General features: G+C 35.4%; 1 protein-coding gene across 1 annotated transcript in view; it reads right to left on the bottom strand.

Moving 5' to 3' along the window:
- The window catches only part of LOC134541698 (xylosyltransferase oxt), an 80,035-nt gene that overhangs the window by 22,449 nt on the left and 38,660 nt on the right, over positions 1–18,926 (bottom strand). The window contains exons 8-11 of the mRNA XM_063385337.1: positions 11,958–12,134; positions 7,600–7,705; positions 1,489–1,694; positions 722–841 (exon numbers count right to left, since the gene is read on the bottom strand). Coding sequence (XP_063241407.1) covers positions 722–841; positions 1,489–1,694; positions 7,600–7,705; positions 11,958–12,134 — 609 coding nt within the window. The remainder of the gene's footprint in view (positions 1–721; positions 842–1,488; positions 1,695–7,599; positions 7,706–11,957; positions 12,135–18,926) is intronic.

Below are 18,926 nucleotides of genomic sequence, written 5' to 3'. Positions count from 1 at the left end.
AATATCGGCCGAAAATTAGCAAGCGTATCGGAAGTCGGCAGAAATGCCGATTCAACTAAATATTGGCAAAATCGGCTTCTTCAGTACAGCTCTACATTTGATGACATGAGTAAACATATTTCAGACTTCAGGATATTGACAAAGACTAATTTCCATGTAGGTTTATTGTTCATATGTTTTTTTTTGCAAGTGTAAATTGAATTAAGTAAAATGCTTCAATTTGTATTTTTTTCAACCGATTAAACTTTAATGACAAGTAACTGATATATTTCTGACACTAATTTTGAGGTAGTAATATTTTTCTTTCAAAATCTAAAAGTGAAGTCCACATCTATTGAATTTTTTTGTTGGTCCCCTGAAAAACGATAGATAGAGGTTTGACTGTACTACTAAAAGTAGGTATGGACAGTGTTTTCTGAGCAAAAATTTTTTAAAGATAACATACAGCAACTGTCTGAAAATTTTTTACACAGTATTTTAGTGAACAGTCATAGTATTTTTGAAACAATTTTCAATTTCTAATCAACTTGTAAAAAACACCATTTGCATGCTGATTGAGGCTGTTTTGATATATTGAAAAATATAGTTGTTGCAAAAGCAAGCAAGAACCAAATTTAAAAGCAATTCTTGATAACAAGTAACTTTGGTGGTATTTGAGAGTCATAAATGTTACATGTTGTTACATATTGTTACATAAATATAACATGTAAATGTTACTAACCTTCAGTCTTTCGAATGGACCAATCATCTCCAAAACCCACAAAGGCTGCTGAGGAAAAACCAATGATTCAAACTTTACTAAGTTTCTGCTCATCAAAACCTCGTACAGGATCAAGAAGCCCTGTAAAATAAAAATAACATAGTTAACATCAATATGTTACACTTTTCACTACAATCAACAGTTTAAACCACTAACTCAATAAGCAATTTATTAACTTGTAATCATCAAAAAACACAAAATTCACTACATTAAAAAAGGCACTTAACTATGAGCTCTCTCTCTCACACAAACTTGTGTTCAATTAACAAACTCCTACTCACTCAATGCTACATACACAATTTTCGATAAGGCCATATTAACCATGACAAGAAAAATGTTTAACCCTGCAACAACAATCATTGGCCTTTGTTCACTATTTTAAACATAAGAACTGAGTTACTAACACACAGGAATAAACATCTCGGTGCAAGACAGATGAATAGAATGAAACAACATAAACTTGGATGTATTTCATTGCTGGTTTATGATGGTTGTTGCAGAAAAAACCTCAAGAATGGACAATAAAGATGAATAGGTACATAAACATATGAAGGACAAGCCAATATCAGCAGAGAATTGACACCACAGAATAACACAACAGTTTGACAATGAAAAGACGGTTGCAACAACACAGTGGGAAATCCCACAGAATCCTCCAAGTTGTGCAAGCATGTAATATTTGCCACCAGCTGATAATGGCTATTGCAAGAAACACTGAAGGAACGCACCTTGAAAGAGTCATTGTGATAGTAGCCCGTGACTTCGAGAACCCTTTGAGGAGTCATGGAGCAGCTCTTCCCCGACGAGCTGAACAGGAGGTTAGTCGCGTGTCTCGTCAGACTGTGCATCAGGGTGACCACCGCATCATCTGGAGGGGGACTCAGATCTGCATGGTGGTACACACTCTGCCAGTAGCTGTCCACACCTACCACATCTGCAAACATGTACCATACTCAGTCATACTAATTGTACACTCTTTCATGTTTCATAATGTTTTACATTTGCTACTGCTAGGAACCATATTTTATGATTTTATTTGTTCTATTTGGTTTCTATAATTGATTTTTTTCAGTGTTGATGGCTTTTTATTCATGAAGAATGTGCAATATCAAACCAAAAAAAGTGAATACTTTTCTTAATACATAGTATTTTCACCAAAATTAGGTCATTTATTGGACACATTCCACTTAGAATAAGGAGAAAATTAGCAATTATTTGTGTAAGTAAATATCAGATTCTGTAATGTAAAGAATAGGTGCATTATCAATTGGAGAACATTATTAATTTTTACATTCCAATACATCAAAATATTTTCTAATAAATTACATTTAAATTAAATTTTTTGACATTAAAAATAAAATTTTATTTTTATGAACAAAATTTAACTTAATTCTGTTTTATTTTATCATTTAGTGACTTGGCCTGCTAGTTCAGTGTGTTAACTGACTTGTGTATTGGTGTATTGAGTACATTTTGGTGTTATTTAGGTTTTTATCACAATATATACCATAAAATCTTGTCCTTAGCTGCAGCCCTTATAATTATAGACATGTGTTCAAGGTGAACTACAGAAAAAGGTTAAAGCAGAAAGCTCTGTGCATGCTGGAATCTGGGAACGATGCCAACACCATGAAGTTAAATGTTCTAGATGCACATCATATCATTGACTATTCGTGGAACAAAGTACAATCAGAAACTATAGCTAACTGTTTCAAAAAAGCTGGTATCTTTTCCTTTGAAATGACTGGTGTTGAGTTATGTAGTAATGAAAAACTTGATGAAGATGTGGCAAAACTTGAAGCTGTTGTGTCATTCAGCGACTTTGTATAAGTATACGATGACAACGAAAGAGATTGAAAACCTGAATGACATTGTGAATAACCATCTGGAAGAAAATGCTTTTTGTTACTGCCAAGACAGTGAAGAAGACGAAGATTAAGAACCCATTCCAACGCAGGCAGAAGCAACTCAGGCAGTGTCTACGTTAAAAAGATTTGTTTCTAGTTTCAGTAACACTGAAACCATACTCCCAGCTCTGCACAAACTTTAAGTGGACATTGAGTACTTGAGCAGACTCCATTCGAACAATCACACATTTCAAACTTCTTCAAGACGCTGTAAGTATTATTATATGTTTGTTATTATTGTGCAGAAAATTTGATTATGAAGGTAATTAGTAGAGACATGCAAAAGGTGTGTTTATTTTGTGATGAAAAGTGGTGTTATTTTCCCTTAAAATCGGTGTTATTTTTACCTAAAAGTGGGTTTATTTTTTTTTTAATTTTTGCGATTTCAAGTGTAAGAAATATGAAGAGAACATTGTAATATAATTGCACCATCAGTTGAAACATTATAAATTAAAATTACACAAATATAGGTTAAAAAGACACAAGTTTAAGAACTCAGTTTCTAAATTAAATCAACCCAATAATTTCAGAAGCAAAGTACTTTGACACAACGTTTAACTTTCAAATGAAATAATAGCCATTGTAGCTAAATTTTCTTATTTCAAATTAGTTCTCTTGTCAGTGAGAACATTATTGTATTGTAACAAGAAGCGTTCCAAATAAACGTTTGCACACAACATCTACACTGCTTTCAGGCACCTGTCAGAAAATTCAGGTTGTGAAAGTTTTACAACTTGAAGTGCCTTCACTACATCCACACTACTTTCCTTCATTTGTTTCTCAACTATCTGTTTCAACTCTCCAAAACCGGTGATCAGCTCCTGGCGGTCCATTTCTTTCAGAGTAGAAACGTTACACAACTTAGCAAGCAAAATAGGGATCATGTCTGTAATCAAAATATTTTTTTGGATCAAAGGCAGTTAAGGGTTTTCAAAGTCAAGTCTGCTTGGATATGTAGCCATCAAGCTGGTAAGCTTCACCAGAGATTTTGTAGACACTTGCACTACACTTATTTTCACAGCAGCTGATTTCGTGGTGTTCATGTGGTCCAAAACTGGTTTTGTTTTGTCAAAAAAATGCACTGCTTCATGTTTTCAAAGTTGCATTGCATCTTGGTGAGCTCGCCATGCAAAATATTAGCATTTGGGTATTTCCAGCCTTCTAGCCTCGTTATTAAAGTATTTTCGGATTTAAAAAAAAGTTTTTTTAACACATATCGCCCAAATACATATTTACCCTCGCATATAACCCACGATCACGAAATTCGTGCTCACGAAGTTTGGTGATTGCTTGAGGTTTCGGCATATTTTACACTTTCGAACTTCTGCTGAGAAATATGAAGACGTTTTCTATCACAACCTACAGTTTTTATAAAATAGTTGCACTGTATACAACATTTTAAAACGAAAATTATCATTCTTAAAATAAAACGTAATTGTTAAGTCTGTTTACAGTATAAGAGAACAAATTAAAACAGGTTGCATAGTCCATAGTGGATAGATGCAAGATGAACAGTTGAGCGTACAGTAGAATCTCAGTACTAAGTACTTACAGGGACCTCACGTTTTTGTACTTAGTACTGAAAGTACTTAGTACTGAAACATACATACATATCATCTTTACAAAGAGAAAAAAAAATATTAAAAAAATAGCGACATTATAAGATACATTATTTTTTGGCCAACATCTGACTTCAGTTAAACATTGGTGTGTATGTATAACTTAAGTTTAGTTATTTTTAAAAAAAAATCTGTTATTTCAGTTTGTTTTTGAGCTTGAATGATGCTCTGTTGAACAAAATGTTCTATCTCATAGAAAGATTTCCTGATCCCTTCTGGAATCTTTTCGCGTTTAGAGATAAATTTGTTCAGTTTCTCTAAGCTCTGAATAGCTTCTGTAGCTGTCACAGGCGGCTCCTCAGTGTCAGAATCATCATCTGATTCGACTTTTGATGACTGTGATTGAATGACTTCACTAACGATGTCACTGTCAGTCAACACTGGTGTTGTTTCTATTTCATTATCCACAGACACATAGTCTGTGAATTAAACAGCATCACACTGCATGGAGGTTGACACTTCTTGCCATACTTCAGGGTCAATGTCATTGCTTTCGCATGTTTGTGCTGCAGTATGGCTTGCATCCTGGTCTGATGAAGTTGCAGTGAGCTCGTCAGTGTTACAGTTAACAATGCCAGACTTTCTCCAGCAGTTGGCAATAGTTTCTGGCTGAACATTCCACCATCCACCAGTAATCATCTCAATTGCCTGAAGAACATTGATGTTGGTGGGCACTTTCAACCTAATGTTGATGAGCAACCTCTCAACAAGATGTTTTCGAAAATGCACTTTAGCATTCTGAATAATGCCTTGGTCAAGGGGCTGTAACTGAGATGTGCAGTTAGGTGGCAGAAACATCAGTTTGATTTTTTACAGTCGAAGATCAACAGTGTGTGCTGCGCAGTTGTCTACCAACAAAAGAATTTTTCTTCCCTCTTTCTTCATGTCCTTATCGGTTTTCATGAGCCAGTTTGAGAACAGTTCTCTTGTCATCCATGCACGGGTGTTGCTTGCATAATCAGCAGGAAGCCAAGAAACTCCCTTGAAACACCTGGGAGACTTGTGTTTACCAATGATTAATGGCCTCAATTTTTTTGTTCCTGTGGCGTTGCAAAAAAACAACACAGACAACCTTTCATTTGCTTTTTTCCCTCCAGTGCATTTTTCACCCCTATATGCCATTGTCCTGTTCGGCAAAAGCTTGTAAAAAATGCAGTTTCATCAGCATTGAAAATATTGTCTACTGAGTATGATTTAAAAATACTCTCCGACTTTACTTCCTTCCACTGGTTTGCTGCCTCTGAGTCTGCATCTTTGTCCTCCCCACAAACAACCTTCCATGATATACCACGTCGTTCCCGGAACCGGTGCAACCACCCCGAACTGGTTTGGAAGTCTTGAATCTCCATAAGCAATGCAAACTGTTTTGCTTTAGCTTGCAACATTGGGCCAGTTACAGGAACATTATTTGATCGTACTTCCCTCAACCATTTGTTCAAGGCATCTTCCAAACCTTGATGATCGCCGGAACGAAGCCTTTTGCGGTCACAACCAAACAAAGATTCTTCATACATCTTTTCAATATTTGCCCGGTCTTTTACAATAGTACTAACAGTCGTCGCCGCAATGCCATATGTCTTCGCAACTGCGACTTGCTTTTTCCCCTTGTCTAGTTCCCTTAATATTTCCACTTTTTCCTTAAGCGTTTATTGCTTTCGTTTCTTTTTATCTCCAGAGTCACTCATTTTGTAGCACAAATACAATGCAGTGTCTAAATAACGTAACCTGAAAATAAACTCAACAATAACAATAAACAATCCCGGCACAGACGTCAAACAGTATATTAGCGTAGCGTAACACTTTTGTCTAAATAATTAATACTTCTCTCAAACTTCCGTGTTTCGATGTATCGAATGGTGTTGTGTTGCTCACGTAGCATACTACGTATGGTGTAATCTATGGTAGTGCGCGCAACTGTTTGTTAACTTTGTTTTGAGGGTTTAGAGGTTAGAAAATACGTCGCGGTGGTATTTGTTAATGTTTGTTCTACAACATTAATCATTTAGCTGGAAATTTATTTACCAGTTTAAGTAAATTTTGGTGTAGTAATGCCACGCTACTAGTAGAATTTATACGTTATAGTGAAAATATGATACTTTAAACTGAAACAGTTTTGCATGGTGAAGATACGATTTTTGGCGGGGACTTAAAAAAAATACGTTAAATTGAAATATACGTTATAATGAGGTACGTTGTACCGGTATTCTACTGTAATTTATAATTTGCTTCGCGACACAAGCGCTGTAATGCACAAAATATCCAACAAAATGGCCGTACATTAATCTTTGACTCTGTAAACGTGCCTTCGAGAGAACATGAGCGTATTAGTGCACGAGTGCAGTTCGCCAAGAACGCGTCGTATCAAATAAATAATAAAACGTAAACATTGGCAAGTGTAGTCTTTACGTTGATGGTGTTATCAGTGGTGACAACGGCTGTTTATTTACCTTTTTTAAGTTACCAAACGGCGGGAAAGTGTGGTTATTCGTGGTAAACAGACGTATTTCGCACAAAAAATTCGCGGTATCAGAAATTATGTAAAAGTGAGGTTATTCGTGTTAAACTTACAAATTTCGCGTAAAAATTCGTTTTATCGTAAATGCGAAATTTGCATGTCTCTAATAATTAGTATTGAATATAAACATTATTTATAAACAAATTGGTTTAGAGTACTGGTAAGTATAGCTTTGTTTAATTACCAGAGATAATGAAGTGCTAATTATTGTGTAAAACTTGAGAATCTCTGACTTTTGATTTTGTTTAGTGTATACTATCTGCTTATAACTGAGGCACTGACAATGAAAAGGAGGTTAAGTGCCATTAATGCTTCTTTTTTTTCAGGAAATAAAATCCAATTGAGGGGTATAAATACACCACCACTGACTTTTTTTTTTGTTGTATTATGATAAAATTGTGGTCCTTTTGGTTCATGTTCACTTTCGGATCTTCAGTAGATTCTTCTTTTCCAGGGGAAATGGCAATGTGGTGAAATATGGAACTTTTCTCCTTTACAATGTCAGTGCCTCAATTTATTTTATCACAGTTAAATAGCAAAAAATAATAATATATATACATATATATAATTTCTACTTTATACATATTCCTTCCTTTTACATATTTTTCCCCTGGTTCCTTGAAATATGTAAAAATGAGGTTCTACTGTATTTCTTTTATACCTGCCAATACTTTTTATATATATATATATATATATATATATATTGTGTGTGTCTGTTTGCACACGCATGTGCCTGTGTGCATGTGTCTGTGCCTGTGTGTGTGTTTATAAGAGAGGAAAACATATTTTTTATCTTACTTGAAGGATAAGGTCCATAGAGCCATTCTTCTAGTTGGTTGATGATGCCTTGGTTGATGATGGGTTCAAACTTGCGGGCAAAAAACAACTGGCGATTTTCTGTGATCTTCATAGCATAAAACAAAAATTAAAATGGTGATTTTAGACAGTACATAATCATTAAGAAGTGAATAATCCACACTAAAGTAAACAAGCCTCTTCTGATAACTAGTACTGTATGAAAGCAAATGAAGTAATATTCCATACAATCATTCAAATATTCAGTCACAAATAACTGCAACATATAAGCACATTGAAATTTTTTTATTGCAAAACATATTTCCAGAAGATTCAGAGAAGTCCATTTTTTTTTTGGTGAGTGGCTACCCTGCGAATACTGTTGTTTTATTCTAACCAAATTAGAAATTGAAGAATATCAAATATATTTCAAATCAAATTGAACATACAGTAAGGGTGTGCGAATATTTGTAAATATGAATAGTTGCAAATAGCAATTAATATACTATTCACATTCAGAGGTCAAATATCAAAAATAAAAATTGTGAATATTTACAAGTACATGTGTTTAGTTTATAGTGGTTCAAAGTGATTCTTTTATCAACCAAATTTTAATGTGGTTTATAATTTTATTAACGTGAACCGCATGTATGTTTAAACAGTAGTATATTCAGAGAAATTAAAATCAACACGACACTGTAACTTGACAGTAGTAAATAAACACAATGCCATTTCCAAATAAAAAAACAGAATGTTAGCAGGAATGCCAACACCTACCATATTATTTTATGAAAGTTTGCTATAATTCGTAAAATGTTAAAATAAATATTAGAAACATTTAATTTGAGTATAACTAGAGATGGTGATTTATAGCATTTAAAATAATGACATTTAGCATTTTGAATTTGAAATTTAGCATTTTGTAGCATTTAAAAAACACAATTTAGCCAATTCTCTCATTTTACATTACAGAAGAAAAGTATATTTTTAAAAAAGAAACCGTTGCTTGCAGTTTTACCGACTTTTTTTCTTCAACCGACTTCTCGGTGAATCTTTTTTTTTGCAGTCTGATGTCCCTCAGATTTAATGTGCTTTTCAAGTAAATCTTTTTTTTTCCATTCCAGATGGCGATTACATAAATTAAAATTGCGCATTAAAATATTCGTATCACTTTCCTATAACTGTTCACTTTTGTATTCATTTATGCGATTGCGAATGGAAATGACGTTTCGTCCCATTTTTACCACGAGAAATAACAGAATACAACTTCTCGAGTATGCACGTATTTGTAATCACGCAACATTCCACAGACTACACAAGAATGCAGCTTTCACGTGAAACATAGCCAGAAAATGGGACTTACAATTGTTAGCGCAACGAAGCAGAGATGTCGCAATATGGTGGCCTAAAAACTTGTACTCTGCAAGATGACGGACAATCTTCCAGCTAGTTGTTCTTTGCTTTGTTTACAATCGCGAGGCACGGATGGCCATTCTACATTCAATATTTACGAACAATAGTAGTTGTGAATGACGTGACAATAAGATACTTGTGCTGAATACGCCATAAAATGATGATTTCTTTTGATACTGAACTGAAACAAAATACAATCGGTAAATAAATTGTGTAGAGTGAAGACGAATCTACGTTTTTTACCTTGATTTCGCATTTATCTCGGAATAGTCTAGATTTAGCAATTTATAGCGGAAAAAATATAATTTAGCATATTTTAGCATCTATTTAGCAAAAACTAAAAATCACCATCCCTAAGTATAACGTTTTCTGACTTTCTTTTGATTATCACAGTTAATCATGGAGTTTCGTCTGACATAGCTATTTGAGATCACAATGAAATTAATTTCCGGTTTTCGCACTACTTTTTTGTAACCATTTGGTATTTCGGTAACTGAACATAACAACAACAATAAAACCTTCACTCTTTCATGTCATCTTTATGATACAAATTTGTACATAGTTTGCAACCACATAAAAAATGCTATGAACTGAAAAGTTTGTATTATGGTTATAAAAAAAATATCTATGAAAATCAGCCACAATCCATGGATTTGGAAGTAATCTTTAACTATGTGTAAAGTCAGCCATTGTCCTTGATTCCTGGGTAGGCCTAACCTCTGTTGTGTCCATTAAAAACCTACACACGGAGATCTATATTTTATAAACAAAGTTCATCCATCGAAGTTCATTACCATAAATGGATACAGGAAAAAGTGGTGGAGAGTCAAGTTCCAAGACTTTGAAATGTGATAAACCAACTACATCGAAAAAAATTGTAATCTTTTACTTCTTCACCAGCAACAAGCAAACGACAGAATGTTGAACGTGCCACTTATGTTCTGAAAACTCCAACAGGTAGCCTATTTTAAATTATACTTGACATGTTTTCTGATCATAAATTTCTAATTAAATATATCCAAGATTACTATTTAATTTTTTCATTTCTTCAATTCACAATTCACTTGAAGTAAACCCAAACAATTTTGTTACTACTGGGATTGCAGTAATAACTTGATATAAAAAAAATTGAGAAAAATGGTTTGCCATTATTTTTAAACTTTGCCAATTTGTTTAGCTAATTATTATAGAGCATATTTAAAGCACACTGACATGCTGCCACTGTGGTGTCTAATTTCTTTCAAATTAAGTTTTAAGAACAGCAAATGTTACTGTATAATGAATTAAGCCTTGCTACCTGAAACTTTTTATGTGATTGTTTCATTGTTGTTTATTCAACTGTATTTTGTATCGTAATACACCAAAGCAAAATATGAAATCTATTTGACTTCGAAACTATCTGCATTCAATTTTAAAATGTTACTATTCAATTCAAAAATATTATACCCCCAAAATCCATTATTCTCACACCCCTAACAAACAGTGAAACTCATTTTTTTTTTACACTTTCCAGGATCTAAAATACAGTAAAATGAAAAAGAAAGAAATACATATGCAACAATAACAGAAATTAAAGAATATAAAAAACCAGTAAAGGCATATTCTTTAACCAATAAAATTTTAAGTTTCAACATTGTTTTGATGATCCAACAAACATAAAAAAAGAGTATTATTAATGTTGCAGAAAACAAATACAAATTTCTCAGTAAAATATCTTATCTTCAAACATGTAACACCTTTTTTTTTTTTTAATTAAATTTTTTTTGAATGAGTCTGACTTGGTGTAGGTATCTATTTGTAATGAATAGTTATTATTAATGAATATTGAATATTAAATTATTCACGAATATGGAATATTTTGGAATTCAGTAGACACCTGATTATCTGGGGTAATGACTGGCGAGGAGTCCACGGATAACTGGAAAACACGGTTAAAGAAATGTTTTAAAAAAAAAAAAAAAAAAAAAAAAAAAAAAATAGCTCGACTATTTACACAAACACTAAAATGGATGCCCCTCGAAGTAACGCCCTAATTCGTTACAGTAAAACAGAGTGCTAACCAAAACCACGCTAGCCAAATGCCTATTTTCAATAAGAGAGTATTTTAACCAAAATATTTTTTTCCAATCAGGTAAGTGTGCTTGCCGACTACCATTTTAATCAAGACACTGCTCCTATTAAAATTAATTTACAGTAATAATGTCTAAATACATTAGATGTACATTTAAATAAATATTAAATAACATTTTCAGATTAAATCACCTCAAATAAAATTTATTAATTTATATACTGCATTGTTTACATAATAAGGCTTGGGCATAACATTCCTATTTAGGCGCTACCAACATTTACGAGTTACAAAATAATAATGTTTTTGATATAGGATATATATTTCAGTTGTAATAAGATTATAAAAAAAAAGCATAAACTTAATTTTTTCTTTAATTAGAAAGATTATTTCATCTGTTAAATTAATTTCTGACTATTTACTAGATGTGTTTCTGCCATGATTTGCAACTAGTGCATCCTAGTAGGTGCGAGGTAAACTATCCTTAAATGCTTCTGGTTTTTTTCTCCAGAGCTGCTGCTGACATGCCTGACATGCGGGATGGCGGTGGAATATAAAACTTGACTGAAACTTGGCTGTCATCGGAAATAAATATACAATGAAGGAAGCGAATAGCTATTGAGGAAAGAGCAAAATATTGTTTGAGGTTAAGTCACATTATTAATTTGTTGCATTACTAATTCATTGTATTGCATTTAATACTACACAGGCCTTTGTGCACGCACAGAAATAAAATTCTTAAATTATTTTTGTTATTAAGGTTTATGGAAATATAGGACGGTTAACACACAAACCGGATAATCGGGAGTCTACTGTACTTGCAGACCTACACCCTGGAGATCTGTCACTTGTGTTCACTGGTTATACTTATAAAGCTTACCTGTAGTTTTGGCCAGTCTTCAACCTTGAAGTCATTGGGACTGCAACCACACCAGTCAACGACATGCTTGTACTGGCACTTGCAGCCAAGCCTACGTTTCCAGTTGGTCACGTGGAGATTGTTGTCCACGTAGCTGTTACAGAAGTTGGAATTCCGCAGCACCGTATGAAAAAATGACTGTAAAAGGAGGGGAAAAAAAAGCCAATCATGCTAATGCTCGCAATGCTTAACCAACTGTATTTGAAAATTACAAGTTACAAATAAAAGCACAATAAATAAAGGGTTATTTTCAATTTGCATTCCCAGGTGTATTTAGTCTCGATACATGAGGCATATCATCCCACAAGTAAAAACAATGCTTAAACAAGAACAGTTTTGTTACTTTTTCCAGGAAATTGTGGGCAAAAAGACACATTACCGCTGGAAATACTGTGTGTTGACACAAACACAATCATCAGCGAGTGGTTGAAGTAGTGATAGAGTTCCCATAAACTTGTTTTGCCAATTTCCCTGAGTGTTCCCTGTTTTCTCAGTCCAATCAAAAATTTCCCGACTCATCACCTTATCGGTCCATCTGGTAAGATAATAGATGTACTACAATACAAATTATCATCAGAAAAGATTTCAACAAAGAACAAACATAACATGCAAAATATACACAAAATGGTTTCCTGGTAAAGTTGGTACTTAAAGTTTGTATGTTTGATCATTTCCATCAAAAATATGCAAACAAAAAACTGTAACAAAAAAAATTGATCGATTAAACTATGAAATAATTCATTATAGTCCTCAAGCAAAAGACTATATTATAATTGATTGCGCTTAAAAAAAATTTGTATCATTTATGTTTAATTAATGTCACTAAATATCATAAAAAATATATTAATAGCACAAAACTTAAAAATGACTGACATTTTTGTATCTGTATAATGTAAATTTCCCTGTGTTTTTCAGGTTTTTAACACCACTTTTCAATGCCTTGAAATTTTCCTATTTTCCCAGATTTTTTCTGTTTGTGTTAACCCTGATTAACTATGCTGTTGGATGATGTTCATGAATATCGTAAATAGAATAAACCTGATATACGACAACGGGCCGGTTTTATTAAAGCTTTAAAATTGTTATTATTATGAATATCGATGTTAAAGAAGGTAACATAAAAAAATCAATTTTAAAATTTGAGATATTTGCTAAATATTTACATTGCAGGGTTTTAGGTGGTAAATGTTTTTCGTATAATTCCAAAGCAAAATTGAGGATTGCAGTTAGCGGGCCGGTTTTATTAAAGCTTTAAAATTGTTATTATTATGAATATCGATGTTAAAGAAGGTAACATAAAAAAATCAATTTTAAAATTTGAGATATTTGCTAAATATTTACATTGCAGGGTTTTAGGTGGTAAATGTTTTTCGTATAATTCCAAAGCAAAATTGAGGATTGCGGTTAGCATAGCATCGGTAGACAACACGTAGTTCATAGTCAGCAGTCCGGAGTCGCCAGTCAAAATTACATAACATGACCAAGGGAGTATTTGATTAAACCACATCATCGCGAAAGATTTTCTGATAGGTGAAAATATTTTGGCAACTTAAATCCTTTGCTCCCTGCCATTTTATTCAGCCCAGTGTACGGCAAGGCCAATTCTTTTTCAGCGTGTTTTTTTCTTCCCCCCCCCCCCCCCCCCCCCCACTCCATCCGTTTCACAGCTTCGCCAATGCTACGTTGCGACTTGGAGTGCTGCTTGAAGCGCCCCGGTCCCATAACCCCCACTTGCTGTCATGTACTAAGTCTTGTTACACGAAGCCTTTTCATGACCCGACTTGCGGGGGGAAGCAGACATTCAGCCCCTGGTGACTTCCCCGAAGTCTGGCAATCAGCAAGCTTGGACAACCAGTCTGGTCAAATTCTCAGTGCGGCAGACACCTCGCGGTGTTTCATCGCCTCGGTTCTCACGAACCTTGCAGAATTTCCCCGCACTAGCCAGTCCCCTCATCCAGAACCCAGGCCGGATCAGTCACCGGTCATAACATCCCCCCTCCTCACTGGTCCATGGAGGTCATAACCAACAGCCGCTTTCACACTCTCGTCCCCCCACACCCTGCTGGCGACAAGAGGAATTAAGATGCGCTGGACTGCTAAAAGACGTATCTGTGATCCATCTAGCGGAAGAGAGAGACACTAACCCCTCCCTACCATCCCAGCTGTCCACCTGAGGGCAGCACTGTCGTGCCCCTAAAAACAATGTTCAAGTTGAATTAACCCTCGACCTGACCGCTCGTCGGGCGAGTTGAGTTCCCCACTTCTCCGTCCAGAGCGCGCTGGCCAAGGATGCCAACTTCGGGTGTCTATGGTGATGAGTGCCAATGAATACTGAAGGGGCCCCCCCCCATCCTCTTTCAAGGGAGACTTGGTCTTTTAATTTAGCGCTCCAACCGCGCCCCGAGGTCACTTTTTCTTAGGGCAGCCAACCGCGAACGTCTCCGGTCAGCGACTCTCCTGACTTACGCGAGAATTAGAAGATCGCCGATCAATCAATTGGAATGTAGTCTACTACAGTTAAGGCCTCAAGTGCCGAGTTACTATTTTTAGCTTTTAGTCTGCTCTAAGTAGTCGCAAGTTAAATTTTTTTTTCTTCCAACTTTCTTCGTATCCATCATGTTTTCCAAAGCCAGCTGTGTGCTACCGCGTCGGTCTATGAGGCGGCAGCCAGGCAGCCAAATTCTCCCCGCAGTGGTGAGTTTTTTTAATGTTTTACCCCATTTCCATCAATCCCGGTGGTGAATTTCGCCACCCTACCTAACGCCTGCATCCGAGGTAATTCGTACCGAATGGCCTATGTTGCAGTGCGGGTTCGAGAAAACCCCTGGAATCCAGTTCGTCCTAGAACATCCCACATTAAGATTTTGGCCCAGCAGTTTCACAACTCTCGGTGAAACGCCTTCGTCATTTTACTATCTCTCTCTTCTCGTCGTCTGCGGCTCACTATGCTTGACCGCCAACATATATATCAAGTCTACCTACCACCCGTGCCAGTTTATAGACGTTTTTTTTTTTTTTTTTAAATTTTATTTCATATTTCAGAACTGTAAATTTATAATTTCAAGTGCTAGCCAATGCAACGAAACAATTTTGTGTAATTATATATTAACCTTCATAAGTAACCCCGTTGAGGCCCGGGCCGATTGTCAATAGTTTTTCACCTTATTTAATAATGTTGTCTTAAATTTGTAATATGCAAACCATATAAAAATTATGAAAGCACAGTCAAAATAAAATAGAAAATCAATCAGTTTTTAGTCAGAATAAATCGAAATAGCTTGCCAACCAAACCTCGGCCAACGACCCTCGATGACCCCGACTAGGCCAGTTAGGGCTGGAGGAATGAGAGAGACGTGAAGTAAAAAACTTATCAATCTTGTGGCCTTGAAGGCTTTAAGGGCAAAGGCAAGTGGAAAGAACAAAAGAAATTTTTGTTTTGAATGCTTAATTCGCATGGGGCCTCCAAGATACTTGGTTATCTTTTCCCTTCCTGCTTGAAGGCAGCTTCTGCCATACACCAGTGATGGGAGTTCATTTTGATATGCTTTAAAAATGTCTTGCTGATAATCTAACAGATTTAATAACAATAAAACACACAGTGAACAAGTAAGCTATATAATTTTTCAAATGCTAGTTGTTTGAAACCGAGATAAATACGTATATCATATATGCATCCCACTGCCACTCTCAGGTGCTACGATAATACTCTGCCCTCACATCTCATAATTTGGGGTAGAGCATACGATAATTTGTAACACAATCCCATTGTGTACCATATTATCCGATGCAACGTGCTATATATATGGTTCAGCGTAACATTGTACTAGTGGGTTCACGCTTATTTGTTTATCACTTATTTATTTTTTATTTTTTTAACAGTAGAAAAAAAGCTGACAGTTCTTTTCTTTTTCTCTTTAATGGATGCATGCTTGTGTAAAATGAGCCAAAGTTTTTTCAGTCCCCTTGTGACACTCATAGGCGAAGGAACCGGGGGGGGGGGGGGGGGGCGGGCATGTGTCTCCCTGAACTTTTTGGGTGGAGGGGACTGTTCCCCCCAACTTTCTAGACAGTGTGTTTTTATTTTATAATATTATTCCGCATTACTGTTATGCTATTTGAATAAATCAATAATCTAAGCAATTTTAAGCGAATCGGGTACCATGTATCAAAGGTTCATGTGCCAGAAATATGTCTAGCATCGAAATTATAACATTCAAAAACAAATAGTAAAGTAACTTCACTTTAAACTGTTAAAACACATCAATGTTATTTGAAATAGAGTAAACCTGCAGGACTACGCCCCTTCCACTTTGCAACCAGACATAATGTCTGCTGTTATTAGGCAGCTTAGCTCCCTCCCTCCTCGTGTATCATATACCTATACATATCGTCTGTGAGTGTACTTGCACATTCCTTGAATAACCTTAAGTATTTCGCTATTTTGTTGTCGTGTTGGGTGTTAGGAGTAGTGGTGTAGAAACATGTGTTGAGCAGTAGACCAGAGAGTTGTAGATGTAGAGTCAAACTACTTACGTGTGCATTAGCATTTCATTTTATCGACAATGAAAAGACAAAAAACTGTTTTAGCAAATTTTTCAATAGCCAAAAGATAGTGTGAAGATGCTCATGCTGAAACTTCATCAAACGGAAGTGAACCAGTAATAAGTGGAACTGAGGTGAGTAACAATCTATCATGAGAAAAATTCTGGTGGTACAACACATTATAAAATTGATTATTAATTATTCTCTTTGTAATAAAGTGGCAAGAACAAGTGTGTGATGGGAGGGAGGGGGGGAAAGGAGGCGTTTTTGAATTACCATTAAACCATTACATTTAACACTTAACTTTTAACTGTAATTTTATAATTTGTAGTCTTAAGTTTCTGTCCCTTGCTGGTAGTAACTATCCTTAAACATAAAAGAGATAAAGTTAAAAGGTTAACTTAAAGATTTGTATACATTGAAATAAAAATGTTTCTTTTTAGAAAGTCAACATAAATTTAATAACCTATTTAACGGCTATGCATACATAAAAAATTCTACTAAACATAGAACAAGTATTCATGTAAATAAAAAGTTGTCTTTTTCTTAAAAATGCAGTTATTATAAGTTACCTGGTACGTTTCTCAGTGGAGTCATCCGAATTTCGGATGTGGAAATTATGCCGGGATGATGATTCGGAAAGCTGGTATTCTCAGATATTTCCTGTTTTCCCTTTTCCCTGCCTTTTATTTTCGGTGCGGCACACCGTTCACCTCATTTCAAACACCCTCTGACTTTTTTTTCCCACCCAGATACACTCCTTCAAAAGGGATCTCTCCACTTAAGTACTTAATATAAATAGTTGTCATAAGAAAAATAGTGTCGCTCATTAACAGGATGGATAGTATAACATTGAATTGTGACAGCAATGCCACAGGTGCCTGTGTTCAAATATGATTAAGGAAACTAACATAGAAACCGCAAGCGTAACAATTACACACAAAAATACAAAACAAAAAATTTGTGTGCCGCAGTGGCCAAGCGCTTAGAGCTTTCCCCTCTCACCAAGTCCAAGTCACCCCTGTGACCTTAGTAACTGCAGGAGATTTTATCCTGATTAAATCTTTACATTGTTATTAAGTGAGTGAAGAGTGTTTAACGGCCCTTTAAAAAGGAGGTCTTAAGAGCCGATAGGGGTGAAATGAGGTGAAAATAAAACACAACATCAATGCCCGAACCCGGATTTGAAAGGGGATCCCTCGCACTGCAGACCGGCACCTTACCGACTGAGCTACGGAGGCCCGCCCACATCGTTAGCATAACATTTAAGGAACGGTAACCAATTTCAAGATCAATTAACTTACAATGTACGGGATGATTATTGACAGTTAGATCAGGTGGAAATTGAGATGTGGACAGAGGACAGGGTAGCAACAGCTCGCAGTTTAAACGGTAATGTCGATAATTGAGCGCAGTCGCAGTGTACTTGGCAGTGTGCAAGGGCGCCCATACCCATGGGCAGGAGAGGGCCGTGCCCCCCCCCCCCCCCCCCCCCCAGCTTTCAGGAAAAGAAAAAAGTTTAGGTGGTTTTGAGAATTTTTGGAAAATTTTGAGTGAATTTTAGCACTTTTTGGAAATTTTTGAAGGTCTGCACCCCCTTCCCCCTTGAAACTATCATATGGTCTGCCCCCCCCCCCCCCCACAAACTATCATATGGGCGCTCTTGGCAGTGTGACACACACACAGTGTACATCTATGTATGGTAAGTTACTTGGACTTGGAGAAAGAGATACATTTTCTGAAAGCTGTAAGAATTAAGGTAATATTTGTAACATAAATACTTCATTTAAATCTCAGTTTCCAAAGACTCCAAAGTCGGATTTTCTGAATCTGGATATTTGGATGACTGAGTAGCTAAGTATATTGTATGAATTTTTGAAGTACCCGCGAAGTAAAAAAATAAAATAAAATAAAATAAAAAGTGAGTAGGCCTATTGGAGTATGTTAACATGTTAAGGGAGTGGTAAGGTAAAAACTAAAAATGTCATGCGACCGACTGGAATAAACAATCAAGCATAAAATAGGATGGGGCTATTTTTGCAGAACAGATATTTTAATAACGTCTCAATTTATACAGAGTAAGTTGCTTTGTTTTCGAGCAAAAATTTGAAACCACATGATCTAGAAATCACAAACTCAATATTAGAAAACTTTTTGTTTTCATAATTAGTCTGCCAATATAATAACTGCCAAACTTTATTAATAAATTGTTTAAAAACAAAGGACATTAGGGGTGGGCGAATATAGATATTTTCAATTCAAAGCAAATTTTTATAAATATTCCCGAATTCGAATCGAATATCGAATACTAGGCCAAATCAAAGAATTTCTTAAATGCAAACACCAAACAATGCAACAATCTTATTTATAATAAATGTACAAATAATA

The sequence above is a fragment of the Bacillus rossius genome, chromosome 1, assembly GCF_032445375.1.
Source record: "Bacillus rossius redtenbacheri isolate Brsri chromosome 1, Brsri_v3, whole genome shotgun sequence".
NCBI classification, from domain to species: domain Eukaryota; kingdom Metazoa; phylum Arthropoda; class Insecta; order Phasmatodea; family Bacillidae; genus Bacillus; species Bacillus rossius.
Note: the sequence above shows the minus strand (reverse complement) of the source record. Positions and strands in the feature narration are given on the sequence as shown.